At 39.5% G+C, this 23,562-nt stretch overlaps 1 protein-coding gene across 3 annotated transcripts in view; it reads left to right on the top strand.

Moving 5' to 3' along the window:
* Positions 1 to 23,562, top strand: part of C1QTNF7 (C1q and tumor necrosis factor related protein 7) — a 99,911-nt gene that overhangs the window by 19,262 nt on the left and 57,087 nt on the right. The window contains exon 1 of one of the 3 annotated variants that reach the window (XM_005878144.2): positions 12,447 to 12,584. The exons of the other annotated variants lie outside the window; for them this stretch is intronic. Within the exon in view, the coding sequence (XP_005878206.2) occupies positions 12,491 to 12,584 (94 nt within the window). The 5' untranslated portion in view covers positions 12,447 to 12,490. Of the gene's footprint in view, positions 1 to 12,446; positions 12,585 to 23,562 lie in introns of those variants that run through there. 3 annotated transcript variants of the gene reach the window in all.

Here is a 23,562-nt window from a genome sequence, read left to right as displayed (position 1 = left end):
GAAGGATGAAGCTGGCCAAAGTGTGGGGGAGGGACTGGAAGTGAGGGCACTAGGGGACTTTCCTCCCTGGAATTCCTGTACATCACGAAGGCCACTCTCGTCGAGGTTCTGTGTGTTACTTGGGCTCTGCTGGGTCCTGTTTGGATGAAGCAGGCATCTTTGGGTTGCTTGTGCTCTGCATAATGGGTTCATTTTTAATATGTAAATCCAGTGGCCTTTGAGTGAATTCCAGGAAATCTTTCAACAGAGACTGAGCCCACAGATAAGGAGTTCCCCTCCCCTGCTACAGGCATATAGACCTTAGGAAGCAGGAGATGAGGGGAAAGCACTGGGGAAATGAATGTGCTTGCCTCTTAAGAAATTGTTTCCATGCTGTGGACGCAAATTTAAATGGTAGCTCTTAAGCAGAAATGATAGAATATGAAGGGCTCAATTAGACTCTGTTTGTACTTAAGGAAAGATTTCCTATAGAAATATTGTCTCCTTCCCCTCCCCCAGCTCATGTCTGGCCTTCCCTCACCCCTGGATTCTTGTTTTTCTCAAAAATCAGTGCCTGAGAAATGTCCTAACCAGGCCTTGCTTTGTGGAGGTAAAAGTTTACAGGCTGTAAAATTTCCAGGAAGCTGTGAGGAAAAGGGGCTGGAGAACTGAATTGAATCTCAGTTCACTTAGCCGTATGGTGTTGAGTAAATTCATTCAGCAACAGAATAGTAATAAAACCATGAGGATCAGGTGAACTTATGTATATGACAGGATCATACTCAAAGAAAGGAGCTTACACAGTGCAGAACAAGATCAAATCAATGTCTCCAGAGCCAAGCAGGCAATGCAGAGGTTGCAACAGACTGGAAGAAGCTCCTAAGACAGAGAGAAACATTGATTGGCCACCTCCTGCACACCCACTTCTGAGGATTGAGCCTGAAACCTGAACATGTGCACTGACCTGGAATCAAACCTGTGACCTCCTGGTTCATGAGTCTACACTCAACCACTGAGCCACACCAGCAGGGCTATGATAGTTATTGTTCAGGCTCAACTAAGGTTCCTTTTTTTGCCTGCTCCTTACCATCCAGAATGGTTTTCATGCCACTCAAAACTGTGCTTCATGTTTAGAAGGATAAAATATAAAAAATAGCGGGTCCTGACTATTAGAGGATATACGACATTTAAATGACCCATCACAAGACAGGGCAATGTGGTTAGACATGCCTCATCTCTACAGCCAATGGAACCCTGAAATGCTTGGGTTTGGCCTCATTCATCAAGGATCTGGCTGGTAAAAGCAATGGTCTGGCCTGCTGCATAGGCCTTCAGGTGGTCCCCACTTTTAGGGTCAGTCATCCTTTGAAAAGCCAGTGCTTTGGGATCAAGGCAGGTGACCAGGCATTTGAGAGTTGTGTTCCATGGGCAAAAGTAATCCATCAGTCATTTAAAAGTACATACGGTCAATTCTGTTCTATTTAGTCATTCCAAAGAGTGAAGGAACACTGAACCATTGTTCCTAAGGAAAGTACAGGATCAGGGTCCTGCAAGCCTCTGGTGACAGCACTTTCAACAATTGTTCATTATATAACTTTGTTTTACATGCATTTCTGTTTAAAGACACTTTATTTCATGCATATTGTTGACTCAGTAACATTAAACTCATGGCCAGCAGCACTAGAACTCATATCTGAATGAAGCTTACCTAACACACCTATTTTTCTCCATAAGGAACAGCACACAGTCTCACAGCCTTCTCACATGTAGGACCTCTAGATACCACTCTATGGTTGGGGGCCACTTTAAACAGCAAAATCACCAACCAAATCCAAAGAGTGCAAAACACATGGCACTACACGGACTGTAAAAAGGATACTTGTTTGTACCCTGAGAGCTGAGAGAAGGCAAAGCATTGCCTTGTTTGACCTCAACTAGAACTGTGCACGGCGGCCACCCACATTTTTTGCAATTCTGTTCTTACCCTCAAATTACTGAGAAAGTACCATGGATATTGATTTGGGGGTTTCAAATACAGATCAGAAAATGGGTGAATTTGCAAATGCAGAATCTGCAAATGACAAGTACTGACTGCATCTAAAAGTCATTCATGCACTTATGTATCAGACCCAAAATGTGCACTTGAACTCGGCCTGTAAGGCCTCCTGTCAATTCTCATCAGCTTGGTTTATATCTAAAAACCACAAGTATTAACTAGCCCAGACGACACCATAGTTTCAAAGAAAATAAAATGTTTTATTGTAGAGTTGTTGTTTTTTCCACCTCTAAAGGACACAGATCCCAAATAGAGACATCTTTCCAAGATTAGTCACTGAATATTTTAGCGTTAAATTGATATGAAGGCAGACTTGTTTCTAGAACTTATACTCATTGATCCTAGCTGTGTCATTGGGGACTACGCAGAACAAGGTCAGCCCTTCTTCCACATGGTGGTTTCTTGAATATTTTAAGATGCTACCATCCCCTCCTCTAAGATGGCAATTGTCCACATTTGACATCCCCATTCCTCATAATCTCACCATCTTTGTCACTTTCTTGGAACAATGTTGTAATCTATCAGAAATTAACTGCCATCTCCTGCTTAGGCTCTAGAATAAGATAAGTAGGACAGTTAATTTACACAATTTTACTGGGGAGTAATTTGGCAATGTACATGAAATTCCTTAAAGAAAGTATATCCTTCCATGTCTCAAAATGTATTTTAAGGAAATATTCATGCTAAGATGTGGTGAGGAGAATGTTCATCCCAGGGTTCTTTATAATTCCAGCATGTGGAAGCAATTGAAACACCGAAGGATGAAACACTATTAAAGAAATGATGGCACATCCATACAGCCACTAAGTACCATGTGGCCATTAAAATGACAAAAAGCACACGTCTATACTGACTTACATCTGTATTTCTATAATCGGAACACAAAAGAAAATTATAAAAGAGTGGGAACAATCTGACTAGAGTTTTTATTAAAATGTCTGACTACAGAAAAAATCCAACTACAAGAAAGAACTACATTCTCAAGAAGTTAACAATCTCTTGAAGTATGATTCACTTTCAAGTGTTTCCCTTCTTCTTTATCATTTTTTTCTACAATAAACCATTAAATTAGTAATAGGGAAAAGTAATTCTGTTTGGTGCCTAAAACATTAAAAGGAAAACAACCCTTTGGTAGTTCCCTATTGCTTTCAGGAAAGAGTCCAAACACCCTGGTTTGGAGCACAAGACCTTTTATGATCTTATCCTCTTGGGTTTCATCCCGACCAGTCCTCACAAGCACTTTCCACTTTGGCCATAAGGAACCATTAAAAATTCCCCAGAGTTGTTTCACGGCTTTCCCCCTTCTGCTAGAGATGTCCTCTCGGTTCAGAAACTGGATTGGGGAGCTTGTCTGAAATTATACAACTCACAGAATGGCAAAGCCAGTCCAGGTTATCTGTCCCTGAATCCCATGGTGTCCCCCCAGGATCACAATGACAAACTGGGACTGTCGCCATAAGATCTTTGTATCATATTTAATCTCATTACAGGCAAGTTAATCGTTTATGCAGTTTACAGCATTACCTGGGGAAAAGAAAGCCCTGAATGTAGTCCTTTCCATTGTCTTACATACAGAGCATCAAAATGACTCCAGTGAGGTGTCTTTCCCTTTTGAGAGGCATGATCCAGGGTGTTTGGAGCAATATTTTAGCCAGACATTAAAACCCGGTTTGCAAACACACGCCCTGTATAGTCAGGTTTTGCTAATATGATCTACTCTGACTTCTTTGTCTCTTTCATTATAAAACTTTAATATTAAATTTTAAAACCTAAATGCCATAAATAGATTCCAGATGTCTCCCAAATCCCTAAATCCCCCATTAAAGTAAGGAATAGAGTTGAATAGAGGTTTACATTTTCATTCACTGAAACACCAAAAGTAAATTTTAAAACCTAAATGCCATAAATAGATTCCAGATGTCTCCCAAATCCCTAAATCCCCCATTAAAGTAAGGAGAGACATTGCTATTTGTGAATAGAGGGTTACATTTTCATTCACTGAAACACCAAAAAGATCTCTGGGCAGGTCTGCAGACTTTCTTCCATGAAGAAAACACGTGAGCTCTTCTGAGTTTGTCAAGGAGCTGAGTCCTCAAGATTCATAGCCCAGCTGTCTCACATATGTTCTGCTTTTATTTCTCCCCCCCCTTGAAGGGTGAAATCACATCATCATGAATGCAGGGCCTTGGGGCCAGACTGCCTCGATTCCAGTCCTATGAGATGTCTGTGGGCAAGTCATTTAACCTCTCTATCCCTCAGTTTTCTCGTCTGTAAAATGAGGATAATCATAGTACTTACTTAGGGTTGTTGTGAGGGGATGAATGAGATAATGATTTCAAGTATTTAGTACAATGCCAGCCACCCAGCAAAATGTTTGCACTAATTATTTCCTGAGAGGTGTGTCTATAAAGAGCTGATGTAAGAGATCTCCATGTCTAGAAATTTCATTCCCCTTTTCCCTCCAGATATACAGAGCTAAGTCTCCTTAACCTTGCATTAAGAAGAATTTCATCTTTCTGAGAGTGACTAATAAGCTAACTCCATGAAAGGCCTTCATTGCTAACCTTCAATGTTCTGTTTCACACGTGTATACCATGCATCCGGATCAGATGGTCCACTAGACAAACGTGGCTCTACTTCACACTTGACTCACCTTCTCACTTCTCCATAGCAATGAAAGCGTGTGTAAAATTTACAGATCCCTTATACATACGTCACCTTACTTACTCTTCGTATCAACTCTGTAAGTAGACATGCATCCGGATCAGATGGTCCACTAGACAAACGTGGATCTACTTCACACTTGACTTACCTTTTCACTTCTCCATAGCAATGAAAGCTTGTGTAATATTGTAATATTTATAGATCCCTTATACATATGTCACCTTACTTACTCTTCATATCAACTCTGTAAGTAGGTATTATTATGTTGTTGCTGTTATTATCATCATGATTTTGCTGTAAAAAACTAAAACCTGACATATTTTAAAAACTTAACCAGAATTATGCATCTGGTAAATGACTCAGTGGAGATTTGAACCTGGATTCTCTGCCTTGAAATTCTGCACTTTTTTCCTACCCAACATCACTGCTAAAGGTATAGGATTAAAGCATGAAGACCTTAAAATAAGCTTCACTAATTCTTTGCTTACATCACTTCCATTGGATTTCTTTTTTCATTTTAAGCTTTGATTTTTCTGTTTCCTCTGATGTTGCCATGGTTAGTAAGATACAGCCCAGCAGAGCCATACCGCCAGGTTGAAGCTATTGCGGTAGGTTGTAATGATTGTGTGTTGGTTGATTTAAAACAAAAGAAAAAAAAGGCATGTTTAATTAGGGTTTACTTTCAAGCAGAACTTTGTTATAATATAGCCAAATAATGCCGCTTTGATTTTTCTGTTTCCTCTGATGTTGCCATGGTTGGTAAGATACAGCCCAGAAAAGCCATACCACCAGGTTGAAGCTATTGCTGTAGGTTGTAATGATGGTGTGTTGGCTGATTTAAAACAAAGGAAAAAGAAAAAGGCATGTTTAATTGAGGTTTACTTTCAAGCAGAACTTTGTTATAATATAACCAAATAATGCCTCATCTAGTAAGAAAAATGAGCTATTTTAGAAAATTTGTTCAGAAAGAAGCCAAATCTTTTGCAACAGTGAAGTATTATATACAAATATGAAAGTCTTCCATATTGAGACTAGGTTAGAAATGTGGGGTAGAGCTGTGTCAGTTAAGGAATGTGTTTGATTCATGCAACAGAAACCCAGCTTCAGTGAGCTGGTCAAACCAAGGTGTCTTGATATGTTTTCATCTGAAAAGAAGTTGGTTTGAAGATATACAGTCATGGATGGGTTCAATGGCTTATCATTGTCATCAGAGACCCAGGTTCCTTCTACCTTCCTGCTCTCCTTTATGAAGATTACAATATGTCTACACCACATTAATGTCATGACTGCATTCTTGGTAAATGGCAAAATCTAAGAACAAAACCTGAACAGGTGGCACCAGCTGTCTTTCCCTTGTAGGATGTTTTACCAGCAACCTCTTCATTTGATTTCTACTTAAATATTGTCCAGACTGGGTAGGTTACATGGTCTTTCCTGGCCACAGGGAAGTAGAGAAAGGGGGGTATTCACCAGTTACATTAGCTCCCCAAAGGAACAAGACCTCCATTAGTAAGAAAGAAGGGCAAAATGAACATTCGAAAGCAACTAACTGAATCTGCCAAGAGAATTACCATTCATTGAGGGTCTGCAATGTGTCAGGTGTGAACTGAGTCAAAGCTAAGAAAGAAATCATACTACCCTTGCATTAGACATAAAGAAAATTATATCCAGAGAGTTGTAAAGTATGAAATGAAGTGTACTTTTTGAAGATGGCTTATCATTGTCATCAGAGACCCAGGTTCCTTCTACCTTCCTGCTCTCCTTTATGAAGATTACAATATGTCTACACCACATTAATGTCATGACTGCATTCTCGGTAAATGGCAAAATCTAAGAACAAAACCTGAACAGGTGGCACCAGCTGTCTTTCCCCTCCTTGTAGGATGTTTTACCAGCAACCTCTTCATTTGATCTCTACTTAAATATTGTCCAGAGTGGGTAGGTTACATGGTCTTTCCTGGCCACAGGGAGTAGAGAAGGGGGGTATTCATCAGTTACATTAGCTCCCCAAAGGAACAAGCCCTCCGTTATAAGAAAGAAGGGCAAAATGAACATTGGAAAGCAACTAACTGAATCTGCCAAGAGAATTACCACTCATTGAGGGTCTGCAATATGTTAGGTGTGAACTGAGTCAAAGCTAAGAAAGAAATCATACTATCCTTGCATTAGACATAAAGAAAATGATATCCAGAGAGTTGTAAAGTATGAAATGAAGTGTACTTTTTGAAGAAGATCCACACATAGATTCTTCTCATGGGCCACTGCCTGGCACTGAGAAGACCCCCCCCAAAAAAAAAATGATTTCAAATGTTTCCCCTCTCCTTGTTCCCTCTCTTAAATAAAATTAGAGATACAACATCAACTTCCACTGAGAATGCCTTTATATCTACATTATTTAATTAATCTTGTTATGATCTAATTATGGTCCATGTCTTTCCAACCCATGGCAAACATGGCATTGTTGACTTTATGAGATCCTGCCAAGTATTTCCTGCTTGATATGTTCTTTCTTTCCGATAGACTCTCCAGAGCTATAATGAAATTGTTTTCCCTTTTATGTTCATCAGCTAAGACCTAAATAGTCTTTGGTTTGGTGGTTTATCAACCTTTTTATAATGCTTGGCACTCAGTAGGAGATCAGTGATATCTTTTAAATGAATAATACTCAGCTTCATCGTTCACCAGCATTGTGAGCTTGGGCACATTTCATAACGTATCCTGGGGGGTGTGGGGAGATAAGTGTTTGGTGTTACAAGCCACTGAAATTTGAGAGTTGTTTATTATTATGGTGCAGTATTAGAGCTGCAATAGCCTGTCACCATGTCATGGGGGAGATAATGCCAAAGGCAAAGACTATGGAAGAGCATCACGCAGTAGGACACATTGTTTCTCTAGAATGCACTAAAATGAACAATCTTAAATTTCAATAACTTCACATATAATAAATACTAGAAAAATAACACACAAATCTTCCCAAATCATATTCTGAGGGGTTTAGAGCATGTATAGAAACCATCATGGAAAAGAAGAAATGTTTTCTGGCCAAGCATTATTTTGTTTCATCAGTAGGCATGCACATGGGATGGCGATAATAGAAAATAGCCTGAGTGCTTATCTTGCCAACACAGCTGCGTTATAAGTGAGTTAGGTTTGAATTATGGGAAACAATTGAACAATCTTTCTGTACCAAGAGTAGAATGAATAATAAATCTTTCTCTTGTGAGGTGAAAATCACATCTTTTGATTGTCAGTAAAAACCAAAGCTGGAGTAAATTTGGAAACCCAACATCCGCCCACCCAGAGCTTTATCCCTACCGAAATGTAAATACTCACCAGATTAGAGGCAGATTCCCTTCTTGCTTGACACACTCAAGTATCTGATTTTTTTTTTCAGAAGCATAATTTATTTTTTTAATTGCTTAAAGTATTACAAAGAGTATTACATATGTCTCCTTTTTTTTCCCCGCCCTTGACAATGCCCCAGCCTCCCCTACCCCCCAGTGTCTTATGTCCATTGGTTATGCTTATATGCATGCATACAAGTCCTTCGGTTGATCTCTTACAATCAGGTGTTTGGCACCACATCTAAGTCCATACATAGTGTGTGAATCAAAGACTAGTGTCTTTTCAAAGCATTTGCCAGATAGCAAAAGATAGCTCTCAAGAGATTTCTCTTTCTCAAGTAACATAAGTAACTAGAAATCTATGTATTTGTGTTCCTTAGACTCAAACAGACGTGGATTTGATTCCTAGGACTGCTGTCTAGTAAATGTACATTAGTACATATACTGCTTATCACCAGTGAGTTCTCTCCTCATCTGTAAAATGGAAATACTATTTAAGTAGAACCAAGTGAAATTACCATATATAAAGTCAAAAGAAGTTGAATATTGGTGATTTTATATGGTTCAACCTATCTCTGTTTCATAAGACTGAATTCAGAATAGAAAACTAAGTCCATATATGTCTACTGGTCACAACTCCTTTGTTACACATGACAGACTCCAAACTCAAGATAGCTTAAGAAAAAAAAAAGAATGCAGTAGCTCAGGTAACTGGTCCATCTATGAATGGTGTTATCTTCCTTTTGGCAGGATCCAGGGACTCAAGTGATCTTTCTCTCTCTCTCTTTCTCTCTCTCTCTCTCCCTCCCTCCCTCCTTCCCCACTTTTTCCTGTGTCTGTTGACTGTGTCATACATAATAACCAAGATGACCAATGGCAGTCTTCACTAGAAGCAAAGCAGACATTTCTTTCCCAAAGCCTGTCTTTCTTGAGCTACATGCTCACCCCTCAAATACCCACTGTTTCCAGGTGCATCACATGGCTACTATGCTTGGCTCACCTAAAGAAAGTTGGCACAGATAAAGGGCACTATACATGAAAGACTAATTAGAATCACCTAAGATGGGAAAGAGTTACCCAAGGATATCAGGGTACTAGGCAGGCAGAAAAAAATAATGTCTACTACATTGTGTACAACACTTAGCACAGATCTGGCTCACAGAAGATGTGTTAAAATTAGCTGGTTTCTTACTAGTACACAATACTCAAACATAACAGGTCAGATTTACTGTTTCATCCAAAGATAACACGACCAACTTTTCTCAATTTGCCGGGGACTTTCCGGGTGTTAACACTATGTCTCTTGCCCTGGAAAACTCCTTGTCACAAGCAAACTATCTTGGTTTGTCTGAACTGTCCTAGTTCTAAAACTGAAAGTTTCCACATCTGGGGAATGCCCTCAGTCCCCAGTAAACCAGGAAAGCTGGTCACCTTGTCCAAAGATGGCACTTCTAAGTGTAAATCTTAGCTGCAGTTGAAGTCTTGTTAAGTCAGTTCATGAGTCACTACATCGATAAAGAATGAAGTGGTACGGTACATCCAAAACCATAGAGCTGCATGGAAAATGCACAGACCATGTCTGTTTTATTTGCAGTTACCGGATCTTTCCCTTTGCTTCGCCTTTCTCCTGCTTTCTTTGTTTTTCTTTCATGGTGTCTTTCTTTCTCCTTTTCCCATTTTCTTTCTTCCTTCTTTCCTTCCTCCATTCCTTTCTTCTTTCTTCCCTCCCTTCCTTCCTTCTCTCTATTTTCTTCTTTCTTTTCTACTTTCTTTTTTGGCAACATATTTACCTTTCAAATAGCATCTAACTTAGATCTCGTTTGTGATCGTCCAGGGATCTTCCAAACAAGCTGTCTTGTTTGACTAAAATAATCCAGCTTCAGTAAATACATTTATCCTGGATAATCCACCAAGTAAGTGGACACTTTGTTGTTAATTAAGACAAGAAATGTATGTGCAATAACTGTGGTTTCTAAGACAGCACGCTCATGATGCTGGACATAAAAAATGAAAAAATGGAGGGAGGGGCAAAAAAGATGATGATAGTTAAATGAGGAGCTTGGAAGGGCTTGAGATTTAGTTGTTTTGAGGGACATTTTGGTTTAACTGTTTACATAGAAGTTGCATCTACTAACAATGAAAATTCTTGAGATTTGGAAACTCTTTCTTCTTTGAATCAGTATCATTATTAATTCAACAACGTAAACCAGAAAATTCTTTTTAGTTACAAACTATGCTTTGAAGTCAGGCCTGCGTTTTAATGATTTCAATCAAAATCTTAAAATAAGAGTTGAAAGAAAAACAATTTTTAGTCTTCAAGGGAGTGCTATCATTTGGGAAACAAAGACTCTTGAATTATACTTTTGAGAAAGATGTAGATTTTATTGCCCTTATTAAAAGTGCTAAAGAATTAACTCTACTTAGGAGACAAATCAAATGCTCCCTCATGGCAAGGTTTCCATCTACAAGTCAGGGTCATTACTTGGTACTTCTCCTACATTTGGGTTTTCCAAATATTACCATTTGTATTATATTGGGGGGGGGAGTAAATTTGTAGGAAAATATTAGGTAAATACATCTCACATTTCTTGTCATTACAGATTATCACCTGTGCCATGTATTTACCTAATATTTTCCTACAAATTTACTTTTCTTAATTAGATAGTCTAAACTGGTACAGGCAGTGCAGCTACTGGGGCTGTTGTTTAACCCATAAGTCTATATTTTGTTATAGCAACCCAAGCCAACTAAGACATCGCTGAATTAGAAAACTGCTCTTATAGATAATAAAGTTCAAATCTTAACTGCAATGACATTTAATGAATGAATTTTTAAAAGGGCAAAAGAAGTGAATGGAATATTTAAATATGAGCTGGATTTGGAGCTTGAGCATTCTCAAAAATGAGGCTGATTTTAATTCACTTGGTGCTTGGTTGTGGCTATTTCCAGGGTAAACTCTGCAGATGCTTTTCTATGTGGCTGAGCAAATGTTTTCTCCCTCTTTTCATTCTTACTGTTGCATGAGAAATAGGACATTTAAACTCTACGAAAGGAAACCAGTAATGGGAGAGAAGTGCCAAGAGATGGGATGACAGGGAAGAAAGGTGAAATGTACTCCTTAAAAGGAGGGGGGAAAGGCCAAGAACCCAGGAGCTCTGGCACTAAGGGAAGTTAGCCAACATCACAGATGAAATGGAAAATGGCCGTGGCACATCGCATCAACAATGTTTTCTGTGTGAAATTCTGTGCTGGATGCTGGAAAGTACTACTTTACAATGGCTAAGCCTGCCATTGCTGATAAGCACTATCTCAATGAAGGCCTTATTGGAATCTCACTCCAGCAAAATGAGCTAAGCACAGCAGACAGGGATTATGTCCCTAGTAAGGACACTGTGGTTTGGGATGTTTACATGGGGTTCCTTCCCTTGGCTGGTGTCAGCAGCAGTGGTAAGCCTTGATTTTCTGGTGTCAGACCCAGTGTCATTGCCATGGCAAATGTCAAAACATACCTTTTCATCTGATCTTGATCTGGTTTTCCAAGGTCAAAGTTTATCCATATCCAATCCCATTCCCTGACCAATATTTTCCTCCCCCCAAAATCACCTGATGGCTTCTTGCAACAATGACAACAACAGCAACAACAACATTATATGAGAGTCTAAAGGAGACAAGAAGCATGTAAATTGGGACCTGTTGAAAAAATTCCTTGACATAACACAGTCGGTTTCATCCTCGACAGAGCTCTTTCCCAGTGATCACACTGTATGACCAAACAGAAGTAACTTTTATAATCCCCATTTTGCAGCTGTGAGAACTCAAATATTAAGGACCTCAACCAGTGCCAGGGAGCCTAAGATCCAGAGTCAGATCTCAAACCTTTGTGTCTGTATCCACCTCCATAAAGGGGACAAAACCTTGGTGTGGCCACCAGGAAGCTGTTTGGTTCCCATCCTTCCTCTCATTTCCTGTGTGAACCTGCTCCAGACAGGTAACCCTGGGCTTCATTTCCTTCCACTATAAACTGAAGGGGCTGAACTGCAGGGTCTCTAGGAACATTCTGTCCAGTGGCTGGTAATAAAGCAATCACAACATGCCTTGAAGACCAAAGGTGCCTTGATTTCCCCCAACAACAAGAAAAATGAGAAAACATTCAACTTGAATTTTATACTTAAAACAAATATCGTCCAGCCTCTTTGTGCTGTGTTTCAAATATGATTTGGGGAGCGAGCCAACAGAGGAGGCTATTTATTTTTGTTCGTGAGATCAAAAACACGTCTTTGGGGCTCCATCAAACACATAGGAGGTCTGTGTAGGCCACAGCGTCCCTTCATTGTATGCTGTGGGCTTTGCGTGCTGTTGCCTCTCTGCCTGCCACTGCCCAAAGCTTGGGAGAATGCTTTTGAAACAAATCAGGAAATTACTTATCAGTCTGAAGCCCCAAAGAGTAATGAGCACGCCTTGCTGCCAAAGGGAAGGGGATTTCAAGAGAAAGCTCCACAGCTGTTCAAAGATTCCAGCTGTTGGAAGGTCTTGCAAGCAACGTAAGTAAAGAGCCCGTCGTCCCGATTGAAGTGAGCTTCTTTGGGCTTTTTTCGTCGAGAGATGAGTCTTTTGGCTCAGGTTGGTGTTACTCTTTCTCTGTTCTTCTCTGAGGTTTGGGGGTGTTTACTGACTGGGGCTTCCTCAATAAAACATCTCCTCTGGGGAGGCTTCTGCTGAACAGAAGAGAGAAAGCGAAAGCCGTCAGCTTCGGCTTTGCTTGGGAAGAGGTAGTTCTGACAACAGCCCTGGGCGATAATGCTCCTTAATGGCTATAAATCCATATTCAAGAGAATAAGGCTGACAGGGACACTTGTGGGAGCAAACAAAAATGGCTCTATAGCCTCACCAAGAAGAAACAGAATTGTCATCAAGTCCACGCCTACATAATTAAAGTTTAAGGTGTTTCAAGTTGATAGACTGTGTAGGATTTTAATAGAGGAAAAGAACACATTAAGGCTAATATTGTTCCTTGGAGATTTCCCTGTTGTAGTATAACTCTCAGGCTCAATTTATTTTTGGATAAGTGTGCTGATTTATTTACTGTTTATTTTTTAAAACAAGTGTGCTCATCACTCCATATGGCTATGGGGGTGAAAATGCATTGCTTGCAATGTAGGATTGTTAACATCTTGACTGTTAGTAAAACAATGGGTTTGTATTAATTGTAATTATATGAATGAATTGCATAATTTCATAAATAATGCATTGCGCTAATGTATGTTTCTTTCACGGGTATTTCAAATCACTGGGAAGTGATTGTGGAGATATAGCTAATTTAAAGGAAATGGTTTTGTTTTAATCAACCTTTGTTCTGTGAAACCCTAAATCTTGCCTGGGAACTCCAGTGTCCTTTTCCAGGGTCCTTCATTCTAAGTGAGCCCTTAAAACTACAGGAAACTCCACCCATCATCACACTATGCCTCTCCCAATATGGCCTGATTTTAATAAGAAGGCCTTGCCTCCTTGGGCTGCAGGCTGTGTGTCTTCTCCTGACACCCTAGAAAGATCCCAAAATGAGAATGTTGCCCTTAACTCTAGTTGACATTTGACTTCCTTTCTTCTCTTTGAATAACTTTGGTTCCCACTCTGACATCTTGTGAGGCTAAGACTGGTCTTGTTCCTGATTATGTGAGTAATGGTCAGTCCATATGTAAGGTGATCTCTAACCTTTATTTAACAAATATATATTATATGTCCAATGCTCTGAAAGCAATAAAGACCAACAATACTCCCCTCCCAGCATAAATGCATCTGTAGTTTACACAGCCCAAGTGAGCTTTCCTTCTCATGGGCAATAACTATGTAAGTCTGGGTACTGGCTGTGTGGTGCAATGGATCATAAATTGGACGGATGCACATTTGGAATGTGAAAGGAACTTATTAAAATGTTAGCAAACGTTACTGAGCACTGGCCATCAGCTCAGCCCTCTGCTCCCTGTGTCTCATAGGGTCTTCAGAGCTGGCAGCTCACTGGTTAGAAGTGGTGGCTCTGCACCCAGAGCACCTGAGGAGATGTCCCAAATGGGCCTTTGTGTGGTTCAGAGTTAATGACTTAACCCTTGTGTGTCTTGGTTTCCTTACTATGAAATAAAGGCAATGACAGCAGGATTTGTGTGAAGCTTGAGAATCAATGCAGGTAAAGGATTGGTTTTGTCTCTCTCATGTATGGGAAACTGAGGCTAGGGATAACTAAGCAACTTCCCCACAGCCACACAGGTGATGGCTGGCTGGCAGGGTGAGATTTGGAAGTAAAAGACCTAGCTCTTGGAGATTTCCCTGTTGTAGTATAACTCTCAGGCTCAATTTATTTTTGGATAAGTGTGCTGATTTATTTACTGTTTATTTTTTAAAACAAGTGTGCTCATCATTCCATATGGCTATGGGGGTGAAAATGCATTGCTTGCAATGTAGGATTGTTAACATCTTGACTGTTAGTAAAACAATGGGTTTGTATTAATTGTAATTATATGAATGAATTGCATAATTTCATAAATAATGCATTGCGCTAATGTATGTTTCTTTCACGGGTATTTCAAATCACTGGGAAGTGATTGTGGAGATATAGCTAATTTAAAGGAAATGGTTTTGTTTTAATCAACCTTTGTTCTGTGAAACCCTAAATCTTGCCTGGGAACTCCAGTGTCCTTTTCCAGGGTCCTTCATTCTAAGTGAGCCCTTAAAACTACAGGAAACTCCACCCATCATCACACTATGCCTCTCCCAATATGGCCTGATTTTAATAAGAAGGCCTTGCCTCCTTGGGCTGCAGGCTGTGTGTCTTCTCCTGACACCCTAGAAAGATCCCAAAATGAGAATGTTGCCCTTAACTCTAGTTGACATTTGACTTCCTTTCTTCTCTTTGAATAACTTTGGTTCCCACTCTGACATCTTGTGAGGCTAAGACTGGTCTTGTTCCTGATTATGTGAGTAATGGTCAGTCCATATGTAAGGTGATCTCTAACCTTTATTTAACAAATATATATTATATGTCCAATGCTCTGAAAGCAATAAAGACCAACAATACTCCCCTCCCAGCATAAATGCATCTGTAGTTTACACAGCCCAAGTGAGCTTTCCTTCTCATGGGCAATAACTATGTAAGTCTGGGTACTGGCTGTGTGGTGCAATGGATCATAAATTGGACGGATGCACATTTGGAATGTGAAAGGAACTTATTAAAATGTTAGCAAACGTTACTGAGCACTGGCCATCAGCTCAGCCCTCTGCTCCCTGTGTCTCATAGGGTCTTCAGAACTGGCAGCTCACTGGTTAGAAGTGGTGGCTCTGCACCCAGAGCACCTGAGGAGATGTCCCAAATGGGCCTTTGTGTGGTTCAGAGTTAATGACTTAACCCTTGTGTGTCTTGGTTTCCTTACTATGAAATAAAGGCAATGACAGCAGGATTTGTGTGAAGCTTGAAAATTAATGCAGGTAAAGGATTGGTTTTATCTCTCTCATGTATGAGAAACTGAGGCTAGGGATAGCTAAGTAACTTCCCCACAGCCACACAGGTGATGGCTGGCTGGCAGGGTGAGATTTGGAAGTAAAAGACCTAGCTTTATGGCCCCACTGGTGTGGCTCAGTGGTTGAGCATTGACCCCTGAACCAGGATGTAATGGTTCAATTCCTGGTCAGAGCACATGCTTGGGTTGTGGGCTCTATTCCCAGTGGGGGATATGCAGGAGGAAGCCAATCAATGATTCTCTCTCATCATTGATGTTTCTATCTCTCTCTCTCTCTCCCTCTCCCTTCCTCTCTCTGAAATAAATAAAAAACATATTTTTAAAAAAGCTATCCTTGGACCCAATAATTATTTTAAAAAAGATCTAATTTATCATTTTATTATAACAGAAAAAGTCCACATTTTAAACCACCGCCTCCTTCCCTTCCCTTGCGTTTAGTTCTTTCACATGCATTCCTTTATCTAATCCTCACAATGGCCAGTAACCATGCAGGTTTCAGGCAAGAAAACTGAAGCTCAAAGACGTGAAGTAACTCAACGGAAGTCACACACCTAGGAATTAGTGCAGAGAGCTAAGCACAGGTTTTCAAAACCCATTTCCTGTGCTCTTTTCCTGACTCCATGCTTTTGAAAGGGTCAGCCCACACTGCCCCCTGCAGGGCAGAGTGAGCTAGTGAAGGCTGATAACGCCCACCATCTTAAGCCCTCAGTGCTTGGAACCCAGCCTCATTAAAGCAGGTACCCAGGCCCATTTGTTAATAATTCTCCAGAATCAGGATTCAGATGTGCATCAAAGTTTGACCATCACTTTCCTCAGCCTGTTCTGCAATCAAGGAAAAAAATGGATTGATGTATCCCATATGACCTTCACCTGAAAAAGGTGACAATTTTGTTAAAGACAAGAGCTTGGGCATTTTCCCCAATTCTAATTTTTTGGATTACCCTGTGGTCAGAATCAACACTGTTTCATTTTTTTTCAGCGTCTTGTTTATAACCCAGTGCTTTCTTCATCTTTTGGCACATGCCACTTTCTAAGCCCTCTGACCTTCTGAACTTTTTGACACCAACCCCTTTGGTTGCATTAGGCTTCAATGATCAGTAGATGGGTAGATTTCTTCCCTTTGTAGGCTTTTTATTATAAACTAGAGGCCCGGTGCACAAAAATTTGATTTGGAAGTAAAAGACCTAGCTTTATGGCCCCACTGGTGTGGCTCAGTGGTTGAGCATTGACCCCTGAACCAGGATGTAATGGTTCAATTCCTGGTCAGAGCACATGCTTGGGTTGTGGGCTCTATTCCCAGTGGGGGATATGCAGGAGGAAGCCAATCAATGATTCTCTCTCATCATTGATGTTTCTATCTCTCTCCCTCTCCCTTCCTCTCTCTGAAATAAATAAAAAACATATTTTTAAAAAAGCTATCCTCGGACCCAATAATTTTTTTTTAAAAAAAGATCTAATTTTCAATGGAATAGAATAGAGAGTAATCAGTACAACTGTGTGGAATTCACCATATTAGAGTAACATGAATGATATCTATAATATGAGCAATATACCCAATAAACTTTACACAGAGAAACCAGCAATGCAGTCTTTACTGTGCTGAATAAAATATAATCAGATTGATTTCTCTGAAAACTACTGCATCAGAGGTAGATTACCAGCCAACAGGAGGATGCCAAAACACATACTGGGAACTGTAGATGCCTTGGAAAGAGGTCATGGAGGGCATAGTAGAATAGGAACCATCAAACAATGGAAATAATTTCTTATGGTGTCAAATGTCAGGATTTGAAGTGAAATATCCCTGGCTTTTAGGTTCTGGCTTCACCACTTTCTAACTGCAAGACTCCAATAAGGTGCCTACCTCTCAAGCACATGTTACAGACATAAACAACTCAGCATTCAATCCACAAATATTTATTGAGCACCTACTATGTGCCAGGCATTACTCTAGATAGAGCAGTGAAACAAGCCAAAGTTTCTGCCATCAGACCTCTAAAGGGGGAGACAACTGAATCGTAAATCAGAATACAACTTTGGAGACTGCTAAGTGCCCAGAAGAAAATAGACTATGGTAATGAGATAGAGTGACTGGCAGGTGTGGGTGAGGGAATACTTCTTCAGCTAAGGTGCTCAGGGACAACCTCATTGAGAAAGTGGTATTTAGCACAGACTCCAGTCATAAGAAAACCATAAAAGCCACAGTTAAGCAACTAACTAACCATGTGTACACTAGACTAGCCATTGGAACTTTTTAGGCCTCAGTTTCATCACCTCAAGACTACAGAGCTGGAGTGAATCTATGGGGCTCCATTTATCCCTGAAACTGTCATTTTCTTCCCTTGGCTTAGCATCATATGCCATGTGTACAAAAAAAAAAGAAAGAAAGAAAGAAAGAAAGAAAGAAAGAAAGAAAGAAAGAAAGAAAGAAAGAAAGAAAGAAACATCTCTGATCTAAAGTATACTGGTTATTTTATTCTTTTATTCCACATTCTGGATTGTTTTCAGAATGTTCTTCATTATCAAAGATAAATTAGGAGGTTCTGAGTAAAGGAAGATGAATTAATTGTTCTTCTTTGAGAGCTCAAATCATCACAACTCCTAGAGATGACACCGTTGGAGAAGACAAGAACCACCACACAGCAGATGTTTAGGATGATCTGTGCAGCCTCACAATGACTTCATGTGTGGCTTCAAGTCTGAAATTGTCCATATGTTAGTGGAGCCAACAGGCAAAGCTGCCAAAGTCGGCCGATCCAACACTCTATTAGCCAAGATTCATGTGCATGGCTTAAAAAAACAAACCCTGGTCTGAAATATTTCCTTTCTTAAAATGGTGCAGCAGACTTCACTTGGGTCTGAGACAACATCCAACGTTAAAGTCATAATGCAGATAACTTGTACCGGAGGAGTCTTTGTCTTTCAATCTGTCACATATTTGTGGTCAGAATATTCTTGGCTGTAACGATCCAGATAATGGCCTTATTCCTCCATGTTCCTTTATCACCATAGTGTAAACCTCAGTGATAGATCCACAACCCAGAAGGAGAATTCTGTGTGCACTGCAGCAGAAAATGTACAGATTAATGTTTTCAATTTTCAAATGCTGATTTTTTTTGCTTAATTTTTTAAAATGTGATCTCTCCAAGTTGCAAACATATTTTTAAAATCATTTTTAAAACAAAGTCCAAAGTTGAGATCCAAGGACTGAAAAATCTAAGCAAAGAGAATAAGCTTAGAACATTGGAGTTAATTAACCCGTAGGAGAGAGAGTTGTGGGGCAATTCAATGATTACCCTTGGGAATCTAAAAAAACTTCACCCAGAGAATGGTGGTGAGTGCTGTCCAGTGGGGAAAGTAGGAGTAAGGGTAGTATAATTCTGCCCTTACTTTTATGGCAAATAATATTCTCAGCATTTTTAAGACATTAGCTCCTCACCACACCTAAGTGTAGTATGCCTATTACTCTGCTTATTTGACAGATGAGCAACTGAGACTTGGTGCAGTTAAGTAATGGGAGCTCTGAGGCTAGAAATGCCAGAACTACAATTTGAGCCCAGGACTGCCCTCCTCCACCACCCAGAAATGTTCCATTCTACCACTCTGCCTCAGAAAGATAACAGGCTTTTTTTTTCTTTTCACATGCAATAGACATTCTGTTTAAGTTAAAAACAAAGAATCTACTGCAAGTTTTTAAGTGTTGAAATGGCTTCCTGAGAGAAGAGGCTGAGAAATGTCTTCTCTGGAGGTCTATTAAAACCAGATCGATTATTATATATGTCTAGTATGACTTTAGGCTGGTCCTCCCCAAGGTAAAAAGATAGACAAAACAATTCCTCAAATTCCTTTCTAGTTCTCCCAACCAAAGGCCAAGTCTACATCCAGGCAAAGTGGTGGTGACATGTCATGTTTAGCCATCCTACTCTTCCTCCCCAACTCTGTGCCCATCACTCTGGCTGAAGTGATGTCTGGACTTTCTGGAAGAACCATAGTCTCTCAGATCACAAGCTCTGCTGGCCATTTTGCCCACAACCAGGAAGGGGATCCAACTCTGTTCTAGTTTGTGCCCAACCAAATGAACACTATTCCAATGACTATTATCTAATTTGATGACTGTACTTCCAATGTTTCAGAACGATGTATTGGGAAGAAAACAGCATAAAACAGATGTTTTTAAATTTCTGGCTATTATGTGTATCAGGATTACATTTGTATCAGAAAGCCTAGTTTATTTCACGTGTAAGGGGTCTATTTCTCCCACATAACAAGAAGCCCAGAGATAGGTGATCCAAAGATGTCACCAGGAAACTAGGCTTTTCTATGTTCCTGCTTCACCAGCATTAGCTGTGACTTTGTCCTTATTATGAAAAGACAGCTGCTGCACCTCCAGGGGTCGAGTTCATATTCCAGGCAGGCAGGCAAAATCCTTCTCCTTGTCAAATTTTGTCTTTTTTTAGAGGTGGGGGAGGAAGCCCTGTTCTGGGACTTCCCAGGTGCATCTCATTGGCCAAACCGTGTCACATGGCCACACTTAGCTGCAAAGGAATCTAGAAGTTAGTATATTCAGCTTTTCAGTCTTTAATATAGAAAAGAGCAAGGGAGAAGTGTATTGGGGTAGGTTTTGAGTAAGCAAACCCACAGTACTTGTCAAAATATGCCATAGATTCCAATCTGAAAGCAATACATTTGGAATTTGACACATGCATGACTATTTTGCAGACATTTGCTAGCTGCATCTATTTTAATACTTAACTGTGAACAGAAAAAAAATATTTTTAAATCAAGTATTAAGGAGTAGGTAGGAATAGCATTCTACCTGTAGTACCACAGGGTAATGGAAATAAATGGACTTGAATGTCAGATCAAAGTCTGAATTCCAACTCTATACCTAATTAGGTGTGGGATGTCTCTGGACCTCAATTTCTTTATATTTAAAATAGGAGTAGTAGAGCTACTCAGAGAATTGCTTTAGAATTAAATTCTATAGAAAGAGTTTGACACATTATAGGTATTCAAGAAATAGTAGTTCTCTTCTTTTTTGCTTTGCACCTTCTAGTCAGCAAGTGCATAAATCTTCATGAAATTCAGCTCAGCTAGAGCCAACAGTTGAAGAATCCGCTCTTTGATTGAAAAAAGAAATTAGAGCAAAACCCTCCGAATGGTGTGTAGTTTCTCTATCCATGCATGCCAAGAACCTTTCATTTGGGGCTTCAGCACATTATCTTAGCAAGCCAGACAAAAATGTCTAAGTGATTTTGTTTTCTAAACTGCATTGTGTGCTTCAAAGTGCCATCTGCTTGTGACTTGTTACAAAACAGGATCGATGAAGCCATTTGGTGACATTTTACAAAGTGACTTCAGTGTTTGTTACCAAGGGATATAATTCCTAGAATTTGTGCAATTTGTTCTGTGTTGTTGAGATGTGAAATGAAGCCGACACAGAGATTTCAGCTGTTTCAATACAGGATCCTCATCTTAACTGGTGAAGCCAGGTTTTAAATTTGGTTTCTTTCCATTTTCATTATCTCCCCATGTCCCTCTGACCTTTTCAGTCCAAGACGGATGTTTAAAGTTTATCACCTCATATTCACCACCTCAAAATTTAAAAGAGAAAACAAAACAAAAAGAGTCTGCAGATTTGCAGAGTTCAAATCTATTCATCAGCCAAAATCTCATTTCTGCACAATGGTAAGGTGGGAAAAAATGATGGAACCCAATGAAAAGCCATGAGTTCTTGTTTATGTATGAATTTTGTGACCTTCAGCAAACTATTCTCTCTGTTCTCACCTGGGAAAAAAGAATGCATATACCTGCCCCTCCTATTTCACCTAATTGATATGAAGATAATTGAGATATGTACTAGATATGCCATTCAAAATAATCCATAATATACTGAAGCCTATTATGGTATTTCCCATTGATTATAGTACAGTTTGTACCATGTTATACCACACAATGAATCCCAAAACCTTCTCAGATTTCCATCTGAACTCTCCCCTTATTTTTACAGCTAAACCTTCTTGACAAGAATCCATAGCTCTTCCTTCACTTTCTCTTCCATGCCCTTCATCTAAATTTAGCCAATTCTTCCTGGATGCTACCCAATTCTAGCTGTTCAGACTAAATATTCAGCTCTCTACAGGCTGGCTACCTTTTCCTAACCGGAATGCAGCCAGATTTATCTCAAGATCATTAAATATACATTTTTTATTGGATCAAAAGTGGTCCAAATACACAGAAATTCCTGCCCTCCTAAAGATTACATTTCTGCCCTCTGGCCTCACTAGCCAGGGCATACCGATAAGGACATCCAAACATCAACAAACCAATGTTATGCTCTCTCCTGTCACTGAGATCCCCCATGTGTTTCTATGCTGTGCCCACATATGTTCATGAATTTTTATGCAACAGTCACTATGTAAATCATGATTCAAATCCCAGTCCTCTATGAAAATCATGGACCTTAATGGTGTCCATCTTGGGAATAGTAACATTCACATGAACAATGTAATCTCCTGGCTCCTCCAAAGTTGATCATCTTTAAGCAGCAGGAGTATTGCTAAATTTCAGGCAGAGAGAGAGAGAAAGCCACCTCCCATATTGAGTCACCTGGCCCCAAATCATTGTGTTCTACCCAGAGACTCAAGTCTTGACTGGAAATGTCTTCCTGAAAAGTTTTCCTGGAAAAGTTTCTTTTAGCAGCTGACATAAACAAATTTCTTCATAAAGCCTTAAAACCAATCCCTCGCCAGAGACTAGAAACTATTTATACCCTCTACTGACTGTTCCTTATCTATCCACTTTTCGATTCAGATACTTGTGCATACTCATCCCCCACACTTCTCACCTTTAATGGTCAATCTCCAACTTCTAGCTGGCTTTAGATGGAACACTATAGAGACCAATAAAATTTAGCCAATCTATCTAAAATTTAGTCCCTTTTATGGTCAATTAATATTTGACAAAGAAGGTAAAACATGCAATGGGGTAAAGTCTATTCAATAAGTGGTATTGGGAAAATTGGACAGATGGGTGCAAAAAAAAAACACTAGACCACCTTCTTACATGCACACAAGACTAAATTCAAAATGAATTAAAGAGTAAGATGTAATACTTGAACTCATTAAAATTCTAGAAGAAACATAGGCAGTAAAATCTCAGACATTTCTACTAGCAAATGTTTTCTGATATATTGTCTTAGGCAAGGGAAACAAAAAATATAAACAAATTGGACTACATCAAACTAAAAAGTTTTTGCACAGCAAAGAAAACCATCAATAAATTGAAAAAGTAACCCTCTGAATGGAAGTACAAAATATTCGCTAATGATACATCTGATAAGAGGTTGATATTCAAAACTTATAAAGAAAACTCAACACACACACAAAAAAAACCACACAAAAACAATCCCATTAAAAAAAAAATGGGTAAAGGACCTGAATAGACACTTCTCCAAAAAAGACAAACAGATGGCCAATAGACATTTAAAAAGATGCTCAACATCATTAATCATCATAGAAATGTAAATTAAAGCCACAATGAGATATCACCTTACATCTGGCAGAATGGCTATCATCAATAGATCAACAAAAAACAAGTGTTGGTGAGGATTCGAAGAAAAGAGAACCCTTGTGCACTGTTGGTGGGAATGCAGGTTGGTGCAGCCACTGTGGAAAGCAGTATGGAGTTACCTCAATAAATTAAAATGGAACTGCATTATGACCCAGTAATTCCACTTCTGGGAATACATCCGAAGAAACCTGAAATTACTAATTCAAAAGAATATATGTACTCCTATGTTCATTGCAGTGTTATTTACAATAGCCAAGATTTGGAAGCAGCCCAAGTGCCCATCAGTAGTTGAGTGAATAAAAAAAGCTGTGGTACATTTACACAATGGAATACTACTCAGCCATAAAAACTAAGGAAATATGATCCCTTGCGACAGCACGATTGGACCTGGAGAATAATATGCTAAGTGAAGTAAGTTAGTTCGATAAAGACAAGTACCATT

This window comes from Myotis brandtii, unplaced genomic scaffold, assembly GCF_000412655.1.
Source record: "Myotis brandtii unplaced genomic scaffold, ASM41265v1 scaffold547, whole genome shotgun sequence".
Taxonomy (NCBI): Eukaryota; Metazoa; Chordata; class Mammalia; order Chiroptera; family Vespertilionidae; genus Myotis; species Myotis brandtii.
This window is presented reverse-complemented; position numbering and strand designations above follow the sequence as displayed.